General features: G+C 37.3%; 1 protein-coding gene across 1 annotated transcript; it reads right to left on the bottom strand.

Moving 5' to 3' along the window:
• Positions 1-120: 120 nt before the first annotated feature.
• On the bottom strand, positions 121-3,161 carry LOC121966348 (mastermind-like protein 1; the record flags this gene model as incomplete). The annotated part of the gene is made up of 2 exons (XM_042516452.1): positions 2,864-3,161; positions 121-468 (listed from the first exon to the last, which is right to left on the bottom strand). Coding segments are annotated over exons 1-2 (570 nt in total), but the record flags the coding sequence as incomplete, so codon positions are not given.
• Positions 3,162-3,596: the final 435 nt, after the last annotated feature.

The raw sequence follows: 3,596 nt of genomic DNA, 5'->3' as shown, positions 1-3,596 counted from the left end.
TCTATTATTATATTATATTATTTTATAATTATTCATTTATTATAGTTGTTACTGATATGTATAGATATGACATGTCCGCGCTGATCGAGATGTCGGACATGTCCGTATGCGGTAGCGTACTGCTGGACATGTCCATGCGCTGGAGCGGGATGTTGGATATGTCCGCACTGGGGACTGTGGGACATGTCCAAACTGAGCGAGATGTCGGACATGTCCGCTCTGGAGACAGTCTGACATGTCCGTGCGCTGGAGTGGACTTGCGGACATGTCTGCACGCTGGGGCGCGATGTCGGACATGTTCGCGCGCTGGAGTGCGATGTTGGACATGGTGTTCCTACCTGTAAACTGGTTGACTGGTGGCTGTGGGAAAGGGTTCTGATTGGCCGGCTGTCCCGGCTGGTCCTGGTACTGTGGGGGAGGTCGGGTCAGGTGTCTCTGCAGCTGCTGGTCCTGCTGCCGCTGCTTCTCCTGCACACACACACACAAGACAACTCATCAGAAACTCAGGGTCAAATTATAAGACAATACTTCAACACTACAGCTGGACAGTTTAAGCATTTTTTAAGAGAGGGCTGGAAGAAATCACTACATTTTAATACATAAAAGTAGCATTCATGGCAAATGAGCCAAGACAATGAGAAATTAACGCCAAAATTACCCCAAAATTAGCAAAAAGGCACAAAAAACTTACCAGGAAAATCAGTATATATATAAAAATAAATAAATAAACATAAAGGAAGAAAGTGAAACAAAAAGCAAACACTAAAAAAAAAAAAAGCACTTGGAAAAAAACACACACAAAAAAATCTGTAACAAAATATTTAATACGTAATATGATAAAATATATTTTTTCCATTTTTTTTAAAAAAATTTTCCCCAGACATTTTTCCATAGCCTTTTTAAAATAATTTTAAATTTTTATTTATTTATTTATTTATTTTGGCAATTTGTAGAGCATTTAATACCAAGTTACTGAATGCCTTTTTGTCATGTTTTTGAAGGAAATCGCACCAATTTACTCAAAGGTTTTAAATACTTGTGCGAGGCATCTGAAAGCAGCACGAGACAAATGATGTGAGTATAAACCAACACTGAGCTCTTCGGCTGCATCAGGAGGCTCGAAGCTGAGAGATGATTTTAAAATCAAACAGCTCCCTCAGGTGTTTAAAATATGCTCACAGGTAGCACAATGTTTATCTTCATCATCAGGTTTAAACATAAAGCAGTGATATGTGAATAAAATCAGGCTCAGACTGCATCCCTAACCCACGTTATTCATCATCAACATTTTAGTTTTCTATTAAACAAATGAATCTAAGTGTCAATACCGCTCTTTTGAGTGGAACAGCAGAATCCCACTTCTCCTGTTTATGTCGTTTATATTTGCATTTTTTGAAAGATGTCAAGCCAAGAGACTGACCGAATGTCTCCAATACGTAACCTTTAGATTATATTAATTTAGTGCCTTTCATTGATATGGTGATATAAACAAGAAACACACAAACAAGCTAAAAACGATGGCGTCAGACTTCGATCGTGCAGTTTTGAAATCTAATTTAGGCCTCATATTATTGGTCATATTACCACTGAGCTGTGCAGCCACAGATCCCACAAGAAACAGAAAGTAATGACCTCTAATCATTTAATACCGATTAGATTCACAAACTGATTCACTATTTTAGCAGAAAATATTTTAAATTCTGTCTTCCTCTTCACCACATCTGACCTCACTTGATCAAAAACAAGGAAATTAAAGAAAATTGAAGTCTGACGCAAACGGTTTTCAGAGGCATGCAAGTGCTAACGCTCAGCTTGCAGGAAACCAACAAAAAAATCAAAGACTTTCATCAGCTGCATTATTAACTCATGGTTAGATGACCAAACATTCCTCAAATGAGCAGTAAACAGGGTTTACACACATTTTCAGGGATAAAAGATCAAAACTTCTCCATGACTTTTTAAGGACACGCTGTTATGTTACATTGACGAGAGGGTTATCTATTAGGCAGCGTTTCTCTGCATTCACTCCTTTGACATTTTGTATTTTATCTTTACTTATTTGATGCTCTGTTGTTTCATTCTTATTTGCTTCTGTATTTCTGGAGCAATCGAGCACAATAATTTCCTTCTGGATTATAAAGTTTGATCTTATCTTATCCATGGAATTTAAACAATTAATTTCATTATGCTTAACTAAATTCTGTGACTTTTCTGAAACTTTCAAGCATGTTACTAATTCCAAGACTTTCCTATTCCTGGAAAACCAGATTGTGAAATTCCATGAATTTTACCAGTTTTTCATGACCATAGGGAACCTGAAAAATACTCAGTTATGCAACTATAATAACAACTTATTTGGCGTATTTGCCTTAGAATTTTCCACCTGATGATTACTATGATGACTATTTCCACTAGGTGCACTATCACTATCAGAAAAAAAAAAATAATCTACTTAGCATGTAGTATATTGAAAATATATTTTTTTTTAAATCCACAAAAAAAACATAGTGGCATCATGACAAAAACCTGGCATTTAAAGGGTTAAAATTCTGAAAATGTATGAATATTTGATATTTATGATTAGGACTGATGTTAGTTTAAAAAAATAGCTCAATGAAAGTAGAAAGTAATATGAATATTTTTTAAAGCTTGATTGTGAACAGCACATTTGTGTGCAGATAGGAGTGTGTGTAATTAAAGCGGGACCTGAAGGGTTAATGAGATGTGGTCATGTTGTTGGTGAAGTGCATGATTTTAGCATAATGGCATTTTGGTGACATGTCCGGGTGTCCACCTTCCTGTATTAGGTGCTGAAACACATATTTTTGTCTCTTTTGGGACAGGAAAGTTTTGTGAAGTTCACCTGTTCGGCCATCAGCTGCTGTCTCTGCATGTACTGCTGCTTCTGCTGCTCCAGGATCTGCTGTTGATGCTGCTGCTGTTGTTGCTGCTGCTGCTGCTGTTTCAGCGCCGCCGCCACCGCCGCCGCCTGGTTGCTCAGGTACGCTGCGTTGCTGTGGTTACCCGCCATGGCGTTTGCCCCCGGCTGGGTCGCCATGGCGTTGTTTCCGGGCGCAGACGGCATGTTGTTGGCGGGACCCGGGCCGTGTGGAGGAGCAGGATAGGAGTTCTGGTCCTGACAGAAACATGAATTAATAAAGTTATGAATGTTTTTACAGGAGGGAGCAGCACGTGGAGAGACGTGGTTCTGTTTCAGACATTATTTCAGAGATATTACTTTGAGCTGAACTAAAATTTGCAAAAAAATGAATGAAGTGAAATGTGTTAATCCAAAAATTTGGGTCTAACTAACAAGACTGTTTAAACATTTAAAGTCTAATCCCCTCAGGATTAATTAAACAATTATTATTATTCAAAAAAACATATACCCATTGCAACATATGTCAAAATAATTGAGAAAGATTGTCTCCATATTTCTAAATAAATTTCCAGGATATTCTAGGACAACATACTAAAAAAAAAAAAACAATTTATTTGATTTACTCACATGCTTTAATTTTCTATAGTTATATTGCAATATAAATTGTTTGCTTCCAACCCTTAGTCTTATTCAGATGTTTAAATGTGTATAAAAT

The sequence above is a fragment of the Plectropomus leopardus genome, unplaced genomic scaffold (assembly GCF_008729295.1).
Source record: "Plectropomus leopardus isolate mb unplaced genomic scaffold, YSFRI_Pleo_2.0 unplaced_scaffold24095, whole genome shotgun sequence".
NCBI classification, from domain to species: Eukaryota; Metazoa; Chordata; class Actinopteri; order Perciformes; family Serranidae; genus Plectropomus; species Plectropomus leopardus.
The sequence above is the reverse complement of the archived record's forward strand: the minus strand, read 5'-3'. Positions and strand labels throughout refer to the sequence as shown.